At 36.5% G+C, this 19,473-nt stretch overlaps 1 protein-coding gene across 4 annotated transcripts in view; it reads left to right on the forward strand.

Annotated features, from left to right (window-relative positions):
- Gpcpd1 (glycerophosphocholine phosphodiesterase 1) overlaps positions 1 to 19,473 on the forward strand; it is a 55,411-nt gene that overhangs the window by 18,963 nt on the left and 16,975 nt on the right. For 3 of the 4 annotated variants that reach the window (XM_042694286.1, XM_042694282.1, XM_042694287.1), the window contains 8 exons: positions 4,606 to 4,681; positions 6,903 to 6,944; positions 9,609 to 9,732; positions 11,503 to 11,734; positions 13,332 to 13,494; positions 13,778 to 13,910; positions 15,761 to 15,815; positions 18,563 to 18,655. In XM_042694286.1, coding sequence (XP_042550220.1) covers positions 4,606 to 4,681; positions 6,903 to 6,944; positions 9,609 to 9,732; positions 11,503 to 11,734; positions 13,332 to 13,494; positions 13,778 to 13,910; positions 15,761 to 15,815; positions 18,563 to 18,655 — 918 coding nt within the window. The remainder of the gene's footprint in view (positions 1 to 4,605; positions 4,682 to 6,902; positions 6,945 to 9,608; positions 9,733 to 11,502; positions 11,735 to 13,331; positions 13,495 to 13,777; positions 13,911 to 15,760; positions 15,816 to 18,562; positions 18,656 to 19,473) is intronic. The other variant, XM_042694288.1, reaches the window with a different exon arrangement.

Here is a 19,473-nt window from a genome sequence, read left to right on the forward strand (position 1 = left end):
ACATTCATTCATAATTAGATTCATAATTTGTAATCAAATTCTTATTTTGAGCATAATGTTTCTTTGTTTTCCTTTAAACCTTTGAACAAAAGAATAAATCATCTGGTAGAGGCAGATAATTTTCATTTTCATTTTCTTCATTTTGAAGAATGATTTTGGTTTCTTACTACAGCTAAGTTTTCCTGGATGCTAAATGGTTTCAGTTGTTAATTTGAAATTTAAACCTTAGTGATATATATCCACTCAATTTCCTTTATTTTGAATCATGACTAGGTGATTATTTTTCTTGGTCATATAGAAAAAATGATTAACACTGGTGCCAGATGCTGATGGTTCACATCTAATCCTAGCTACTCAGGAGGTTGAATTCTGAGGATTGAGGTTCGAAACCAGATAGAGCAGAAAAGATTGAGACTTTTTTTGAGGCGGGGAGGGGGGAGCGGGGAGAGCGGGTACATGATAATGTTTGAATTCAGGGCTGGGGCATTATCCATAAGCTCTTTTTGCTCAAGGTTAGAGCTCTACCACTTGGAGTCACAACATCACTTCCAGTTTTCTGGTGGTTAATTGGAGATAAGAGTCTATGGACTTTACTGCCCAGGCTGGCAGTACACCATGATTTAAACCATGATTCTCAGAGCTCAGCCTCCTCAGTAGTTAGAATTACAGGTTCAGCCACCAGTGCCTGGCTTTGTGAGAGTCTTTACCTCCAGTTAACTATCAGAAAGCTAGAAGTGGAGTTGTGATTCAAGTGGTGGAGTGCCAAAAGCCAAGCTAGAATGCAAGGCCTTGAATTCAAGCCCTCTTATAGGCAGGCAGGCATGCAGGCACACACACATGCACACACAAGTACACACACACATACATACATTTGGCCCTGTAGTTTAAAATTTCTTAGTCCCTTTTACATGCAGTTTGTTTTTAGAATTGTTCAAAGAAGACAATGAGTTGAAAAGTCTTAAGTTTGTCTGTGAATACTGATAATACTTGCTGATAATTTTGCTTGCTAGTGTGTTAAAAAGCAAAACCCTGGTCTTCAGATTGAATAACCTTTTATTTCCATTAGTGGTTAACATGTAATATCACTAATTACAGTAATAGTTGTGTTTTTTTTTTGCAAAAACAATTTTTTTTGTTGGTTTGCATGTTTAAAAATAGTTTTAGTTATCTGACTTTCTTCTCCCCCAGGAGTAGAGGGAGACAGGTTTTGCCATAAAATGTAGCTCAGGCCAGCCTCAAACTTATAATCCTCTTGTCTCTGCCTCCTGAGTGCTAGGGTTATAGATGTCTACCATCACACCTGCCTCAGTCATCTGATTTTATATATGTTAAATTGTAAAATAATTCCTATCAGTATTGTTAGTTGAATATTCTCTATTCTCTTGAATTGTTATTTCTCCAAAGATTAATATTCCAAAAGGCTTAAAATTGTCACATCCTCTTACAAAATATAATTATTCTAAGATTGAGGGGAATGAGTTAGCATACTAGAAAGCAGTGCATGTATTAGAGTCATCACCAAGATAACTGAATTTCCTTTTCTTTTTTTTTTTTTTTTGTTGGTTGTGGGCTTGGGCGTTCTCCTTCAGCTCTTCAGCTCAAGGCGAGTGCTCTACCACTTGAGCCACAGTGCCACTTCTGGTTTTCTGGTGTTTTATTAGAGATAAGAGTCTCACAGACTTTCCTGCCTGGGCTGGCTTTGATCTGTGATCCTCAGATCTCATCCTCCTGAGTAGCTAGGATTACAGGCATGAGCCACTGGTGCCCAGCACTGAATTTGTTTTTAAAAGAACTTCAGTAAAGTAAACTTTAAGGTTGCCCTCTAAAGTTTAATAAAATTATCATAATCATAATTTAGGAATTTCAGTGTATTTTACAGCTAGAGTTTTTTTCCTCTCTTTTTTTTTTTTTTGTATTCTGTATACCAACCAACCTGGTTTTGTTGTGTGAATGTTAATGTACAGTTGCAAGTCATCTGTTGACATGTCCTTTGACTGCTCCTCACTCTATTCAAGTCAAGGTGATCTTATGATATAGATAGTGGGTTTATTACTAAAATATGAGTGGGGATTTGAAATTATTATAATGTTTATATCAAATATGACTGTCTTACATAATATATGGTACAGTGAATTCTTTATGAAGTTTCCCTGAAACTTGATTTAAAACAAAGCAAAATCCTCTCCTTTCCACCTACTTTTTGAAAAATTTCTGTCAATATTTTCTGTTCATGGTCCTTATCAACTCACCTTTGTTTAGTACTTTTTATAAATCCTTCTAAAGAAGAGGATTGGGTTCAGGGGTGCCTGAGAGGTATGAGAGGGGTACAGAAAAGATATAAGTTCATTCTGTGTTGCTGAGAAACATTGTACTTTCTGTATACATTGCATCTTTTGAAGATTAGAAAAATTAGCTATTAAAAAAGCATTTAAAAAATAGGTCAAGGGGGGCTGGGAAAGTGGCTCAGTGGTAGAGTGCTTGCCTTGCATGCATGAGTCCCTGGGTTCGATTCCTCAGCACCACATAAGCAGAAAAAGCCAGAAGTGGTGCTGTGGCTCAAGTGTTAGAGCGCTAGCCTTGAGCTGAAGAGCTGAGGAACAGCACCCAGGCCCAGAGTTCAGGCCTCATGACTGGCAAAAATAAAAATAAAAAAGAACAAACAAGACAAAAAGATAAGAAGAAAACAAAAACCTCTTGTTAAAAAAAAAATAGGTCAAGGAAGAAGTTATAAAAAAATCTAGCAAATCTAAGATTAAATGTACATTCTCTTCTCTTAAGGTAGTGGTAATATATTCTAAGATGAGAAATTTGACATATTTCTTTTTAAAAATTGACTTAATCTGGGGCTGGGAAGGTGGCTCAGTGGTAGAGCGCTTGCCTTGCATGCTCAAGGCCCTGGGTTCGATTCCTCAGCACCACATAAGCAAAAAGAAAGCCGGAAGTGGCGCTGTGGCTCAAGTGGTAGAGCTCTAGCCTTGAGCTGAAGAGCTGAGGGACAGCGCCCAGGCCCAGAGTTCAGGGTCCGTGACCGGACCCCCCCCCAAAAAAAAAAATTGACTTAATCTAATCAATTTATAAGTGAACCCTAGACAAGGAGGTATTCAGGTATAGGAAAAGGATGTTTCATTTAGTATGGCATAATAAATTATTTGAATGCATACCAATGCTATTGTATTTAAGCCTCAGAAAGCTTTGAAATTTTGAAGAAAAATTTAAGTTGTGATAGAATTGAATTTTGCCTCATGGCTGATGTGTACATATTTGTTAGCATCTAGTATACTTATGAAATTAATATTAAAATTCAGAAATATGTATGAGAGTATTGATGCCATCTAAAGATATGCTGTAGTTATACAGAAGCTTACATATTCCAGGATATTTAGGTGTGTATAAAGTTTTTCTTTGTGCTTTTCTTTATTAAATTTCTCCAGAGAACATGTAAAGAAATTATAATACCTTGTAAGTTAGCAATTTAAAAATGTATCTTAAATTATGTATTTAAGGACTTTGCTTTGGTCAAATTTCTTTAATCAAAGTAAAAGAACACATGGGCTGGGAAGGCGGCTCAGTGATAGAGCGTTTGCCTTGCATGCATGAGGCCCTGGGTTCTATTCCTCAGCACCACATAAGCAAAAAAGAGAAAGTGGCTCTGTGGCTCAAGTGGTAGAGCGCTAGCCTTGAGCTGAAGAGCTGAGGGACAGCGTCCAGGCCCAGAGTTCAGGCCCCGTGACCGGACCAAAAAAAAAGTAAAAGAACACCTTTAGACTGCAGTCTTTTAAGTATATTTAGAGAATTATGGTAGGTAGTTCAGTTAATTCTTGTTTTAAAATTATGTTGTCAGCAACACCTACAACTTTTTTTTTTTAGTAAGGAAACTTGGTAATGAAAGATAACATTAGGAAATGTCGCACTGTATGAATTTGTAAACTGAAAGGCCAAAGATTCAAACTGGATGGTCCTTTTTTTTTTTTTTTTTAAATCATACTTGTTCTTCAAGTTTAGCATCCAGGTATCCTTTCTTTTAGGATTTCCTGTGCTCTTCAAAACCTTACTATGATAAAAGAAATCTGATACTATTCTTATTTTCCCTTTAGTATTCTTAAGTAAAAAAAAAACCTTTGTAATGCCTTTTAATTTCTGAAGTAATTTGTGACATTGATCTTCAAGTACTTGCTTGCTTCTGCTATTCCTAGTACTATAGACTTGTTAGGCTTGTTCTAAGTGTGGAGAGACTTTCTTAAAAAGAGTGGGTACAACTTTATCTGGTAATACCCCTTTGACTGCTGACTTGCCAAAGTACATTCAGTGCTATCATTTCTCTGAAAAAACTGAGTATTGTAGGTAGATTTGCAATGGAGTTTAAGAGTTTTTGTGTGCCAGCTCATCTCACTTTTCTTTACTGACTTACATTTTCTTCCAGCAATTCCATCATGTTTTATGACTTGGGTACATTTCTGATTTGGGGCCTATAATATCAATAATTAGCAAGTCAAATCTCTTGGTCTATTACTTAGTATAAGACTTAGGCTACAAACATCTATTGGAGTCATGGGTAGAAAATAAGATACAAGAAATTATTGCAGACATTTAACTTTTAAATTGCAGACTATCGGTGGTCCATGTCAAGTCATAGTTCACAAGTGGGAGACTCATCTACAACCACGATCAATAACCCCTTTAGGTATGGGCATTAACTGCATCTGTTTGAGGCATATGCGTAAAGTTACTAATGCTGCTCAGTGGCTTAGTGGGATTGAGTAAATTTTTATTCTAAAGTTTAAAGGCAATGCATTGCCAGTACTACAAATTTCACTTGCATTTCATGGATCTGACTTTCAAAACTAAACAGTTCTTAATTGCCTTTCTTTATAAACCTTTTTAGAAATGCTTGCTTATTTTTATTTTGGGGGTTAGATTAATTTACAATGAAATACTCATTTTCAGTGGATGTAGTTAGAAAGATTATAAGATAACATTCTTTCTTGACTGAGCATTCATGGCTTTGATTTCCTTCTCAAATGTAGAGAACATTTGAGGACATAATTAATCCTAAACTAAAACTCTTACTATTTAGCTTTGGGTAGTAATAGAGTAAATTATCTTACTTTTTTTTTTTAAGTTCCCTAAGTACTGTTTTTATTTTAAACCTAGTAAACTTAAATTTCCTTGTTCTATTTGACATTCTTCCTAATTCATTTAACTCCTTCCTGGCTAGCTATAATTCACACCTTTTTTTTGATGTTTTGATTTTGGTGCCAATACTGGGGCTTAAACTCAGGGGCTGGGCACTGCCCCCCAGTGTTTTCACTCAAGACTAGTGCTCTATCTCTTGAGCCACATGTCCACTTCCACATTCACAGTTAAAGAAGTTTTTTTTTTTTGTTTTTGTGTTTGTTTTTTTTTTAGTTTGCTTGTATTTAAAAATGGCAATTTTCCTTTAATTTCTTTTTTTTTCTTTTTTTGTTAGTATATGTGTGTATGTTGGTCCTGGGGCTTGAATGCAGGGCTTGGGTGCTGTCCTGAGCTTTTTGGCTCAAGATTAGCTCTCTACTTCTTGAGCCATAGCTCCACTTCTGGGTTTTTTGGTGGTTAATTGGAGATATGTCTCAGACTTTCTTTCCTGCCTGGTCTGGCTTTGAACCATTACCCTCAGATCTCAGCCTCCTGAGTAGCTAGGCTTACAGGCGTGAGCCACTGGTGCCTGGTCATATTTTTGAATTTCCCCTTCCAGATTGAAAATAGAATTTTTAGTTTATTTATATACATTAAATCCCTACTTGTATTCATCTATAAATTGACTCAGTGCTGAAAAATACATATTTTAGTTCTTAGGTTAAGTTAAAATTTGAAAATAATAGTTGACTTGCCTAGTTACTAGCTTAGATTAGAAACAGTGGGAGTTTCTGCTTTACTCTGTATCAACACATTTTATTGAAACAAATGTCTCATTCCACCTTCTATTGGATTTTCTTTGTATATGTTTTAATGCATTTTTATAGTATACATAGAATTTTATGGGAGTGTACTTAGAATAAAATAGTCCCATCCTGAGGTTGGAATTTAATAGATGTTAAACATTTTTAAAAAAGAAATTATAATGTAAAGTATATTGTAGTTAAATATATTCTTGTATTGTGAGAATTTGAATTATTTTATTTCTGTTCTTTAGAATGAAATTTATATTTTTTAGAAATGTAACTGTTAAACTTAAAGCCTCATATAATCCATCCCAGAGAGTCTTTATTAACAACTATGAAAACATCTTGACATTTCAGTCTTGTTTAAAACTAAGCTGCAAAGAATACTAGAAGGAAAGCTAATTAGTGTATTACTTAGGGATGGGGCTTTGCAGCTTTTCTCACTTAATTGAACTGATAGAAGGGAATATGGTAGCACTTATTTTTTGATTGCTAGCTCCTCACAGCTCTGTGTGTACAGGTAAGTTTATCTTGTTTATAGAGCTTTTATCCAGCTATAAAGAGTAGTTGAGGGTGAGGACAATCACATGTTAGATAAGTTCAGGATTGCACTACAAAAGAATAAGCATTTTAATTGTGCCAAGAGCTTTGCATGGAGTTACCATTGTCCAGCAGCTTGTTAGTCTTCAACATTGGTGGGTGTAAAACATGGTCCCTCCCAGTGCCTCAAGAGTATGTCTCTGAGGAGTTCTTTCTCTTCCTTACACTATGAAAAGTCACCAAAAATTGCAAACTGTACTGCTTGCTAGCATCTTCAAATGGGAATTCTTCAGTAAGGGCTACAATAAATATGCTTATTCACTTAAGCCGCTTAAAGTTATAGATTTAATATTTGAACATTCCTTAAAGTGAGTAATTTCTCGATTGTTTATTATTTTTGCCTCATGAATTTTAACTAGAGTTCCTATTTTCCTTGAATTCTAGAAAGTGAAATTATTATTGATGATGGACAATTTGGAATTCACAGTAAGTAACACTATGCTTTGAAAATGTAATTCTTAAAGCTTTAAATATTTATTTTTGATGTTTAGATGTATGTTTATATAATTCAAAAGGAGTTTTCTTTTCTCTTCTTTTTGTGCTGGAGTTTAAACTCAGGGCTCGAGTGCAGCCCCTTAGCTGTGATGCTCAGGGCTAACACTCGACCACTTGAGCTACAGCATCACTTCTGGTTTTTTGTTGATTAACTAGAAATAAGAATCTCATTGACTTTCCTGTCCACGTTGGCTTTGAACTATGATCTTTAGATCTTTGCCTCTTGAGTAGCTAGGATTAAAGGCATGAGCCATTGGTGCCCAACTCAGTACTATGCTTTTTTAAGGATGTAGAAATGCTAATTATCTGGACTAAATTATTATACATGTACTGTTCCCATAAATAAGTGCAATGTGAGAGTTTTAAAAGTTATATACTTGGCTATTTTATAGTTGTCTTTGAAAACAACTTTATATATTTTATAATAAAGTTGTCTTTATTAATGGTTCTAAACATTTAAAGGGTGAAATATTACCATTAGACTAAATTCCTACATTTTGTATTGTTTATGCACTTATGGTATAGCCAAATGTTCAAATGATTCTGGCAAAGTCTTTAAAAATTAGCTGTGGCTCATGCCTATTATCCTAGCTTCTTTTAAGGAAGCTGGGAGGTGAGTATTAAGAGTATGAAGCCAGACTAGGCAGACAAATTCTCAGAATTCATGTTTTCTTCAGCAGTTGAAATTCTTAGTGCCCCAGGGTTACCATGCTAACTTACATTCTCATTTTAGACACCTTAGGAATCAAAAGGTGAAGGGAGGGTTGGTGGAATATGTGCTTATACTAACTCTGAACCACAGATAAATTGCTGATAACCAATTTGCTTTCTTGTCAAGCTCAGGAAGGAATAAGGCCTGAATGTTTGGTTGTGATTTTACTGTGTACATATGCTTATACATATCAGTAACATACATGGTTTGGCAGTATTTAAGGCACCAAACTTTTCCTTGATTTCATTTTGAACTGTTACATCAAAATAAGGTCTACTTGAATAAATTGAGTATTTTTTAAAAGTTCTTGCTCACTTATTTATGAAAGCAATATTTATGCTTCGTGGTTTTGGAGTGCTTTCTGGAGGAATGGTTTTCTTTTTAGCTCTAATGCATGTCATGTCCATTGTTACTTACTGTTTGGGGGTTAGTATGTACTTCTTTTTCTCTCTCTGAAATCCTAAATTCACCTTTAGTTACCTTTTAGGATGGAAGCTATTTCTCTGACTTTTCCATTTTTTTAAAAACAGTTGTTTGAAAATGGACAGTTACTAAGTACTTGCCTAGGAAGGACAGAGTACTGAGTTCTGAGTTCAAACCCCAGTTCTATCAAAAAAAAAAGGATGAAAGGAATGTAATAATTATTTAAATGTTCAGAACTTAACACTTAGGGAGCAAAGTTTCTCGATTTTCTTTTGAAGACCTGTTGATGAAAAAGCATAGGTTCGAAACAGTTGATAGCTTCTCTAGTATTCATGAAAAATGTATTATCTGTGTTGATAGGAAGCTTCAAGTTAAACAGTACTGATATAGTCATTACTGTTGTTTCATTTGATTTTGGCAGAATGTTAATGTAAGAATACAGAATTGATTCTTTTATATTTTTACCTTCCCATATTTCTCACCTTCAACCATAATGGCATAACAAATTTCTCAGCTGGCTATCTCATGGGGTACTTTGAAAATATAATGCGTGGGGGTATTTGTTAGGTTCTAGAATCCATCTTGGAACATAGACTCTTTCTGAAATAGATTTGCATGGATTCAAGAAAGGATTCAAATTTCTTTTTTTTTTTTTTTTTTTTGGAGGAGGAGTTCTGGGGTTTGAATTCAAGGCCTTCTACTTCCTACAGGAGCACTTATTACTACATGAGCCATGCTCCCAATCCTTTTGCCTTTAGTTTTCAAATAGGAACTTACATTAATTTTGTGTAGGCTAACTTCCCAAGGGCAACATTCCTGTCTCCATATTTTCAGTTTCAGGGATTATAAGCATGTACCATCATCCTAACTGGCCACAATAAGATATTTTAAGTTGTTCAAGCATAATTGTTAGTATTTATTTAGTTTAGTTTTTTGTTTTTTTTTTTAACAACACTAGAGTTTAAACTCATGGCCTTCTACTTATTAGGTAGAAGCTCTACCACCTGAGCTACATAGCCATTTTTGCTTTGGTTATTTTTGAGATAGGGTCTGGATCTCTCTTTTATGCCTGGACTGTAGTGGATCGCCATCTTCCTATTTACACTTCCTTCATAGCTGGGATGACAGGTGTGCCACTGTGCCCAGCTGTTGTTTGAGGTAGATTTTGCAAATCCTGAGCTGGCCTCAAACTGTGATCCTTCTGATCTTTACTGCCTGAGTGGCTATGATTACATATGTAAGCCACCATGTCCAGTTGTTACTTAACTTTTTTCCTATTTATATAAAAGTTTTCTTGTTCAATGTCAAATTTAAGACTGCTGTTATATTTGCTTGAGGGAGGGAGTGTCAAGATTATATATAATTTGGGTATTAAAATGTGAATAAGCTTGAGTTGTCACTGTGTATTTTTATTTCCAAAACATGCATAATAATTACCATTCTTTATATTTACTTGCCAGATGGTATTGAAACTCTGGATTCTGGATGGCTGACATGTCAGACTGAAATAAGATTACGTTTGCATTACTCTGAAAAACCTCCAGTCTCAATAACCAAGAAAATATTTAAAAAATCTAGATTTAGGTATGACAATGTGTGCTTGTTACTTAGGCCATTTATTTTTACTAATGCTATAGATTTCTGACCAATTTGGTTTTTAGACTTTACGTATATAAACTAAACATAACACCTACCTGTCATTTTCTAATAGTTACAGGTTCTGTAATAGTGGCTTTTTTTCTGTAATAGTGATTTTTTCCAAAAATTACTATTATTATACATATTTGTTTTAGTCTTTTTTTTTTTTGGTACTGGGATTTGAAATCAGGGCTTTGTACTTACTAGACAGGTGCTTTATCACCTAATGGTACCTCCAGCCTACTTGGTTTAGTGATAATCTCTCATTTAGAAACAAAGTTTTTTCTAATAAAGATGTGTAGTTTCTAGGTTACTTTTATAGTTGCTATCATTTAAACCTCCTAGTTAAGTAGTAAACAGTTTGTTTTAAAACTTACAAATGGAGGCTGGGGACATAGTTCCAAGTGGTAGAACATCTACCTGGCAGCTGCAAAGCCCTCAGTTCAAACCCACGATCATACCCTCACCTCTGCCCAGAATTTTGTGTTAAGTGACGAGAAAATGACATACAGAAATACCCTTCAAAATTTCAAAGAATAACCAAGAAAATTGGTTATTGGTGAGTTAAAAAATGAAAAATTTTCCAGATATGTTTTGGTTGTTGTTGGTAAGCCTCTTAGTGTCACAAATAGATGTAAAGCTCTTTAACTTTTTTCCTATGTAATATTGTACATACTTTTGAGTGACCTAGCTTCTGAAAGACTAAGGTAGTTTATTAGAAGTCTGAATATACAACTTGTCTGACCAAATGGCAGGAATGATTTTAGTCATTTTCAATAACTAAAAAGACATGATTATACATTCTTTTTATGATATTATAGTCTGCAAATCAAACATTTTACTGTAACTGTTTAAATATTATAGTTCATACATATACCAAGAATAGGGAGGGACGGAAAAGGTGGTTGGTAGTTCACAGCATTGGCTATGATATAAGAGTATTTAGGCATGTATATACCTTGCCCTTAGCTTCTGAAAAACTGGATCTGGGAAGTCTATTTGACTTCAAAAATTCAAGTATTTGAAAGTAAATTGCGTGATAGCTGTAATTTTTTTATTATTAGAGTAACATCTTGATTGGCTCAGGATTTTTCTGCTCTGGGTTGATATAGGGAGATGGAGATCTGGAGGACTGTAGTTTGAGGCCTGCAAGACCTCTGTTTCACCCAATAAGCTGGGTTTGGTGGTAAACTATTGTAATTAATACCAGCCACTTGGATGTGTAGGTAAGAGGATTATGGTCTAAAGTTCAGCCCCAAGCAAAAGTGTAAGATGCTAGCTAAAAACCAACTAAAGCAAAAAAGGCTTCAGACATGTATCAAATGATATTGCTCTTGCTTAGAAGGGACAGGACCCTGAATTCAGACCCCAGTGCTTTCTCACACAACACTCCTTAAAAATATTTATTATTAAAGGCTAAGAAACTGAAGTAGGCAGTTACAATTGAGATAATAGTAAACACCTCTTTGAAACTTGTTGAAAATAATGATGAACTAAAACAACCTTTAATTTTAGTAAGTATAATAGATATCTATCTCATTTTAATATCTTGCTGAAATTTCTATATATAGGTAAACCTAAACACGCTAATTGTCTTTAACCTGTATAGCTTGTGTAGTCTTTATTCACATATTATTTTGTTATTAAGCATATTGGGGGAACACTTAAATTTTTCTCCATGTCACTTTCGCATTATTATTTTCCCTTGTTTTGTAGGGTAAAGCTTACACTAGAGGGTCCAGAGGAAGATGATGATGATAGGGTATCTCCCACTGTTCATCACAAAATGTCTAATAGTCTGGAGATATCCTTAATAAGTGACAATGAGTTCAAGTGCAGGCATTCACAGCCAGAGTGTGGGTATGGTTTACAGCCTGATCGTTGGACAGAATACAGCATACAAACAATGGAACCAGATAACCTGGAACTAATCTTTGATTTCTTTGAGGTGAGTCTTTATTTCAGTGAGGAATTTGACAATGTAGACAGTTTATTTTCATGTGTAGTTTGCTTTATTTTAGTCTAACTTGTGTAATATGATCCATACAGTATTTTGGATTTTTGCCACTTAAAAAAGCTTGGAGTTGGGGCTGGGAAGGTGGCTCAGTGGTAGAGCCTTGCCTTGCATGCTCGAGGCCCTGGGTGCGATTCCTCAGCACCACATAAGCAAAAAGAAAAAAGCTGGAAGTGGTGCTGTGGCTCAAGTGGTAGAGCGCTAGCCTTGAGCTGAAGAGCTGAGGGACAGCGCCCAGGCCCAGAGTTCAGGCCCTACGGCCGGACCCAAAAAAAAAAAAAGCTTGGAGTTGTTAGTACTATTATGAAAAGTGCTAAGCCAGGCGCTGGTGGCTCACAACTGAGATCTGAGTGTTGCAGTTCAAAGCCAGCCCAGGCAGGAAAGTCTGTGAAAATCTTATCTACAATTAACACCAGAAAACTGGAAGTGGCACTGTGGCTCAAGTGGTAGAGCACTCACCTGGAGCTGAAGAGCTGAGGGGCAGTGCCCAGGCTCAGAGTTCAAGCCCACGACAGACCAAAAAATAAAAAAAGAACAGAGCTACTGCTGCAAGGAGATGAATGGAGGCTGAGCACCTGGTGCATGCCTGGAATCTCAACCTTTCATTTGATAGAAACAGGAGGGTCATGGTTCAAGGCTGAATATGCCAAAATTAGCAATGAAATCCTACATGAAAAACAAAGCAAAGAATAAAATAGAATGGGGACATGGCTCAAATGGTAGCCTTCCAAGTTTTTTTGTTTATTTGCAGACTCCAGATGGAACTCTGAGTCTGCAAACAAATAAAAACAAAATGAAAGTATATAACCAAGGGAACTTCAGTACAATTGGTGTTTTAAATCAAGATTAAATGTCAGTGTCTACTAAGCAATCTAAATACAAGTGAATGGTATTGTAGAGTTGAGTATTATTATGTTTTGATTTAAACCACCAGTTATATATTAACTCAAAATTCAAATAAGCTTCAGATCCAGGGTCTCATGTGATGTTACCTGGACTACTACTCTTACATTTCAGCTTTATCTGGTAACATAGTGGCTGCCAGCAGCTCATGCCTGCGTCTTAACACACATAAGTACCTGCAGCCCTGGCCTTTCCAATACTTGGCTCTGGGTATGTCTTAAGCCTGTGCCTCCTATTCCAGGAGGCTTTAGGGCTCTGACTGGCCAGGCAAGGGCAGAGTACTGTGTTGTATAATAACCCATCAAAGCCAAGCCAATAGTTATGTGAGAGAGATAGCTCCCAAAAGGAAATATCACTTATTTAAAGAACAAGAAGCAATCTAAACTACCTGAATGCACTAGTATAATACCAGTTAGGAATTTTTCTTTGGGAGGCTGAGTAGTAGTAGGATCAGAGTGCAATGAAGTCCAAGTTGGCCTTGTATTCCCAATTCTCCTCTCTCAGCCTCTAGTTGTATTTTTCTTTTTCAGTAGTGCTTTTGCGTAGATTCTGAGTTGACTTTAAACACATCCTTGATCCTTACATTGACCATGGTTAAGATTTGAGTCTTGTAAACCTACTTTTTTAGGAAGATCTCAGTGAGCCCGTAGTTCAAGGTGATGCCCTTCCTGGACATGTGGGCACAGCATGCCTTTTGTCATCTACCATCGCTGAGAGTGGTAGGAGTGCTGGGATCCTTACTCTTCCCATCATGAGCAGGAATTCCAGGAAAACAATTGGCAAAGTAAGAGGTAAGTTGGGAGAAGCAAATAAGCTAAGATTAAGTTAAAATTTTCATTGGCCTTATATTATTTGAAAATAGTAAAAATTAATAGCATGCCTTTAGATTATTTACTAATACAGTAATGATTAAAATAGGAGCCTGTCTTGAATTTTCTGGAAGCCTTTGTAGTTTTGATATGATTTTTCTTTTGTATGATAGAAGATGTAACTGGTTTAAATGTCCAGAATTTTACTGAGTTTATAATCACCTTTAAAATCATTTCTTTCTTTTTCTCTTTTTTTCTATGAAAGTTGATTTTATCATCATTAAGCCATTGCCAGGATACAATTGTGACATGAAATCTTCATTTTCCAAGTATTGGAAGCCAAGAATACCACTGGATGTTGGCCATCGGGGTGCAGGGAATTCAACAACAACTGCCCAGTAGGTTGAGTAGATGGAGTCATCATGCAGTAACTAAGGCTTGATTAGGTTAATTAGCTTGATCTACTTGATACCTTTATTATTACTTTGTATATTAAATATAATTTGGTGATAAGGATCACCATTTCAAAGTACAGGCCAACTCTGTCTTAAGGTTCTGGTCATTCTTTTTTTTTAATTATGCTGTTTTAGTAAGGTGAAATCATTAAAAGTAGGAAGCCAGAAAGGAAAGTTTGATGCAGAAAGCTTTTGTGGCTGGGGCTGGGAAGGTGGCTCAGTGGTAGAGCACTTGCCTTGCATGCATGAGGCCCTGGGTTCGATTCCTCAGCACCACATAAGCAAAAAGAAAAAAGCCGGAAGTGGCGCTGTGGCTCAAGTGTTAGTGGGCTAGCCTTGAGCTGAAGAGCTGAGGGACAGCGCCCAGGCCCAGAGTTCAGGCCCCACAACCAGACCCAAAAAAAAAAAAAGAAAGAAAGCTTTTGTGGCTTCTTTGTGTCTGTGTTCTTGCTTTTGCATCTTGCCCTCACTGAGACTGTTTCCTCATCTATAAAATGGAAGGGTTTGGTTCCTAATGTTTTTCTATGATTCTAAGAAACTGTAAATAAGCTTAGGGAATATTAGTTCAACCTAGTCCTCATCAGAAGGATGTCCCATCTGTTGTTTTAGTGAATTATTTTTGTGAGGTTTTAAAAATTATATTGTTATAACTTATTGACATAGGCTTCTTTTTATTTTAGAGCTATATCATGATAGCTTTTGGGGGCATTGCAAAAAATCCATAAAATAAATTTAGTTACCATTTAAATAAGTTGTTTTTTTCTTTCCTTCCCCTTGTTCTTTTTTTTTCTTTGGTCAGTCATGGCTTGAACTCTGGGCCTGGGTGCTGTACCTCAGCTCTTCAGCTCAAAGCGAGCGTTCTACCACTTGAGCTACAGCACCATTTCTGGTTTTCTGATAGTTAATTGGAGATAAGAGTTTCACGGACTTTCCTGCCTGGGCTCACCTTGAACTGCCATTCTCAGATCTCAGCCTCCTCAGTAGCTAGGCTTAAAGGCATGACCATTGGTGCCTGGCTTTTTCCCTTGTTCTTAATAAGATTTTTATTGTTCTAGTTGGGTGCAGTAGCTCCTGCATGTGTGGCATGTGTTAATTATTCCACAAGGATTCAGGCTGCCTTAGGCAGCAAATAAGACCCTGTTTGAAGACTAACAAGAGCAAAAGGTCTAGTATGTGGCTCAGATGGTAAAGGGCCTACCTAGGAAGGGCAAAGCAGTTGTCATATTTCCATCCTATTGGTGTATCCATCTTTTCCACTTCCCCACAGTGTGCCAGTGTTCAGTTATCTAGAGGCTTCATTACAAGAATTAAGTTTCTATTTCTCTTGCATGTGTGTATGCACATGCATGTGCACACCTGGCCTTTTCCAGTTCATTGGAGATAAGAGTCTTAGGGACTTTTATTCCCTGGCTGGCTTCAAACTACGACTCTGATTCCTGCCTCCTGAGTAGCTAGGATTACAGGTGTGAGCCACTGGCCCTTGTCTCTGTTTCTCTATTCTTCATACTTAAAGGGGATTGTTTTTGCTTAATCACTCATCTTGTCTATAAGAAAATAAATCCATATGAGTTGGAATGCATCACATACTTGTTTTCAGCTTAGAAACCCTGAACAGTTGTTAGTTTGCATTTCTGGAATAAAGAAACCAGCCAAGTGTTATGGTCATATTTTGAGAATTACAAATTAGTGTCAAAATAAAGAATAGGTACTATTACTTCCATTGTTAAATATTGTAGTTGGCACTTATACATTTGTTTCTTTTCTTTGGTTATAACTATGTTTTTCAATTTCAGATTGGCTAAAGTACAAGAAAATACAATTGCTTCTTTAAGAAATGCTGCTAGTCATGTAAGTGACCTTTGTTAAAAGAACTGTGGATTGTTAAAGTAGATAAATGGGGCTCCAGGCAGTCTCTCCCAGTTTGCATTATTAGGTGAAAAGGAGAAATATTTATAATTCTTCTTAACATATTTCCAGGTGAAGACAAAACAGCTCTTGACATTTGTGTTTATAGATTCTTGTTGAACATTAGTTTTTAAACATAAAATTATAACCATCCTTTGTTAAAGAAATTTGTTATTGGAAAAGGGGTAAACGTTGGTACTTATCACTGACTTCTACTAACTGAATATGCTTATTCATTTATTCACTTTGGCAGTATTGCTTAGAAGAGCAATGGTGATTTTATATTACACTTAAGACTGATATCTTCCCCTTCCCCCTTCTGTTTTTGTTGTTCTTGCTTTGTTATGTTTTGTTTTAGTGAAGTAAACTTTACTGCCAAACTCTTCAGTTCCTTTGGTTCTAATCTGTGATTGATGGTGTGCTCCTATCCTAAAATGGGCACATCTTTTATGACTTAGAGACACTGTAGGAGTCAATTGCACATACCCTTTCTTTCTTTCTTTTCTTTTTTTTTGGTCGGTTTTGGGGCCTGAACTCTGGGCCTGGGCTCTGTCCCTCAGCACTTCAGCTTAAGGCAAGCGCTCTACCACTTGAGCCACAGCACCACGTCCAGCTTTTTCTGCTTATGTGATGCTGAGGAATTGAACCCAGGGCCTCATGCATGCAAGGCAAGCACTTTACCACTGAGCCACCTTCCCAGCCCAACACATACCCTTTCTTATATTGCCTTTCTGTGTGTTATAGTCAGTGACTATGACCTTCAACCTTCAGGTGGCTTTGTTTTAGTGAAGATAGACATTTATATGTCAGTTTGTGTTCTTAGACCTTAATTCATAGGGCAGAATGGAGCTGCTTTTAAAATTATATTCTTGTCCTCCTCATTTGTTTAGGCCTCTCTCTGGGAGTTTGGTGTTGCCTGATTGTATCTTTCTGTTCAGCAATTGTAGTTTCTGCTTTAATCTAGTACTGACACTATTTATTAGTATGTATTAGTTGTACAATGGGAGTTTCACTGTGACATTTCCATACATGTATACAATGTGTCCTGTCAACCTCTTCCTCTCTATCATTCTCCTTAACCTCTTTGCCCCCACTCCTTTTTGTTTTCAAATTCTTTATTGTGATTAAGTGATTACATAATTTCCCAAATTGCAGTGTTGTGGGATAGTAATGCTTAGTTAAAATCACAAACACATTTTAACTTTTCATGGGGCAGATTGTCTATTGTGGTCTTTAACATTTATGAGTTCTATGAGCTTTGACAATACAAGTTATTTCTTCCACATTGGGTGATAGGTACATTTCTTTTGTTTTGCATAGCTTCAGCTGTTCCCTCTTTCCCACTTGTTCCCTCTCTCCCATCGCTGCCATTGAGTTGCTTAGTTCATTTTTATCAATGTCCAGTACAGCTGATGGATCCCGCTGTTGTATGTTTTTCTCTGATTCCCTCTAGTTCTGTGTCATCCTCCTGGTTTCCCTCCAGTGTGCACATATATGCCATATATGTGACCAGCAGTATGTGGTTATTTAGTAGTGATTCGACCAGATGAGTGGAAGTCCTTTGTTTTTTAAGTCTTGTTAATTTTGTTGTATCACCTTACATTTAACATCCACTTGTCAGGCAGACCATGTGCCATTTGTCTCATTGCTCTTGGCTTACCTTGCTCAACATAATTTCTTCTAGCTCCATCCATTTCCTTACAAATGCCATTATTTTGTCCTTTCTAATGGCTGCATAATATTCCATTGTGTATAGAAACCACAATTTTTGGATCCATTCATCTGTGGTGTGACATCTGGGTTGTTTCCATATCCTGGCTATTGTGAACAGTGCTGCAATAAACATGGAGATGCATGTGTCCATGTATACTGGTTCCTGTTGTTCAGGGTAGATTCTTTGCCCCTTCTTAAAATAATCTCATCAGGTTTGATTATTCTATTTTCATACATGCAAACAAGTATTTCAACCATAGTAACCCTCATTCACACTCTCCATTTATTCATTACTGATATTTTCTAAGAAAACTTTTGTTTTTTGGTTTTTTACTGGTCCTGGGGTTTGAACTCCGTGCCAGGCTGCTGTCCTGGCTTCTTTGTTCAAAGTGAGTGCTCTACTACTTGAGCCACAACACTATTTCTGGGTTTTTTGAGTAGTTTATTGGAGTTAAGAGTCTCATGGATTTTCTTACCCAGGCTGGCTTTGAACTGTGATCCTCAGATCTCAGCCTCCTGAGTAGCTAGAATTACAGGCGTGAGCCACCAGCGCCCAGCTAAGAAAAGTTTAAAATATACTGTTTAGATAGACCCAGGAACAGAGCTTTTTCAGTGTATTCTTTTCCTCACCTCATCTCTGAGGTGAGCTGTTTAACAAAGGTATGTAGTAGTAGCCCTGTATTCCCAGCTCCTATTAGGTCCTGTTTCTACCACAAGCAGTACTCTGGGTGTTTGAAGTAATTCCTTGAGGGGAAGGAAAAAATTGTACTTTGCAAGACAAAAAAAAATTGCGTTAAGAGAATATATTACCTTTTGGGAAGAAGCTTAAAGTATGGTATTAATTAGAACATTTTTACATTTTGTGTACTTATCAGTAATCTTATTCCGACTAATGCAATTCTTAGTTTTATGTTCTTAAAATTATATGGTATACTAGATTATGGTTTTCAATTTTTTTGTTTCCTTTCTTCTGCCAGGGTGCGGCCTTTGTGGAATTTGATGTACACCTTTCAAAGGACTTTGTGCCTGTGGTATATCATGATCTCACCTGTTGTTTGACTATGAAGAAGGTATCTTGAAATTCCTTTATTTTAAACTTACTATATGAAGGTCTAAAACTAGGAAGTCATTTATGAAATAGAAATGGTCAGTTTATTTCCTTGATGTGTTACTGTCAGTCTTCACTTGAGTCCTTGAAATTTTGAGAGTGAGGAGAGGTATAACTTGATATCCTGGAGTAATGTCTGTTTTGCTGAATTTGCTTTTTACATTACTGATGAAAGGCTTCCGAAGTGGTGAAGCAGTCTGCCACTGTAACTGTGTGGAGGCAGAAGAGGAGGAATATCAGGGTTTGTATTCTAGGTTCTCCTCTATGTCTGCTTTATTCTGTTTTTCAAATTAGTAGGCTACCATAATTTGGCTAAAGCAAGGGTCATAGTGAAAACTTGAGGTGGTTAGGAGTCAGTATTGGATGACCTTGGCAGAGAAGGGTACTTGATATTTGAGGTTTTTTTTTTTTTTAGCTAGTGACATGTTAACTGGGAAAATGTTTAGAATCAAACTTCAAGACCAGTGTTTTAGTGCCTGAGGTAAAGGGAATCTCAAGGACAGAGGGTACAGGTAAGGGGAGCAGTAATTAATGTGTGCTGGGTATAGTAGGAATTGAGAGAATGGACAAGAGGGCCAGGGGAGAATCCACAGTGATATTTGTATGCATGTACATTTTTATCACTGTTGTTGTACAAACATTATTGTTATTATATGCTTTCTGAACTTCAGTATACAAATGATCGAGCGATTCTCAGCAACTTTGGAAAGTTAATTTGGCGTTTTCTTTAAAACTGTTAAGTATCAATTTCAAGTGAGTTGTTAACACGTAGAACACTGT

Source organism: Dipodomys spectabilis, unplaced genomic scaffold, assembly GCF_019054845.1.
Source record: "Dipodomys spectabilis isolate Male_0828 unplaced genomic scaffold, ASM1905484v1 ptg000175l, whole genome shotgun sequence".
NCBI classification, from domain to species: domain Eukaryota; kingdom Metazoa; phylum Chordata; class Mammalia; order Rodentia; family Heteromyidae; genus Dipodomys; species Dipodomys spectabilis.